Consider the following 937-nt stretch of genomic DNA (forward strand, 5'->3'; position numbering starts at 1 on the left):
GATTGGTGAACATTTGTGTTTCTTGGAACTCCAGACCAATGAGCTCACAACAGTGGAGTTGAGGAAAATACTGGAAAATTAAAAAACCTGATGTGCATCAGGTTTTTTATTTGTTGACTCTTTTCCCCAATGCACATCAGGAATCAGGACAACAAATTAAAACCAATGCACATCAGGAAAAGAGTCAACAAATAAAAAACCCAATGCACATTGGGTAGCAAGTCAACAAATAAAAAACCTGATGCGCATTGGGAAGATCTCAAAGCTCTCCAGACCACATGAAATTTCGCCACCTGTTTCCAGTCCCTCCAATTAGAATTTAATGCAGACAGCATTTTTTGTAGACCTTCACTACCTATAAAATGTCAAAAAACCTGTTTTGATCATTTTGTTGTACCACCCATGTTCAACACACACTTCCTTACAATGTCTTCTTGCCAAGCTGCCTCAGTCCTTCCCAACTTCTCAGCCATGTCAGCCACTGAGCTTCTAGCAAGCTCCCATAATGCCCTGGCAAAGGTCCACCAGCAACCCAGCACCAAGGTTATCACCAAGGTGTACATTGACAGGTTGCTGCAGGTGTGGGGCCAAGACACTGGCTGCACAAAGCAGCAGTCTCTCAAACTGCTAACACAGTGTACACCAATGACAGCAGAGGTGGGAGCAAATGAGCCAATGGATGTGGAAGAGGGTGGGGAGGAGCAGCAGATGGAGGATAAGGAGGAAGAGCAGGAGAAGGAGCTGGAGGAGGAGGAGGAGAAGCATGGGGAGGAGCAAGTGGAGGAGGAGAAGGGGGTGGAGCTGGAGGAGGAGATAGTGGAGGAGGAGAAAAAGGAGGAGAAGGGAGAGGAAGTGCAGGAGGAGGAGTGGGAGGAGGAGTTGGAGGTGGAGAAGGAGCTAGAGGAGGAGGAGAAGCTGGAGGAGGAGGAGCACCAAG

General features: G+C 47.8%; 1 protein-coding gene across 1 annotated transcript in view; it reads left to right on the forward strand.

Annotated features, from left to right (window-relative positions):
- Nucleotides 1-708: 708 nt before the first annotated feature.
- ACA1_181200 (uncharacterized protein) overlaps nt 709-937 on the forward strand; it is a gene marked incomplete at both ends in the record, with an annotated part of 2,067 nt that continues 1,838 nt past the window's right edge. The window contains one exon of the mRNA XM_004332832.1: nt 709-885. Coding sequence (XP_004332880.1) covers nt 709-885 — 177 coding nt within the window. The remainder of the gene's footprint in view (nt 886-937) is intronic.

This window comes from Acanthamoeba castellanii (assembly GCF_000313135.1).
Source record: "Acanthamoeba castellanii str. Neff unplaced genomic scaffold scf7180000084744, whole genome shotgun sequence".
NCBI lineage: Eukaryota > Discosea > Longamoebia > Acanthamoebidae > Acanthamoeba > Acanthamoeba castellanii.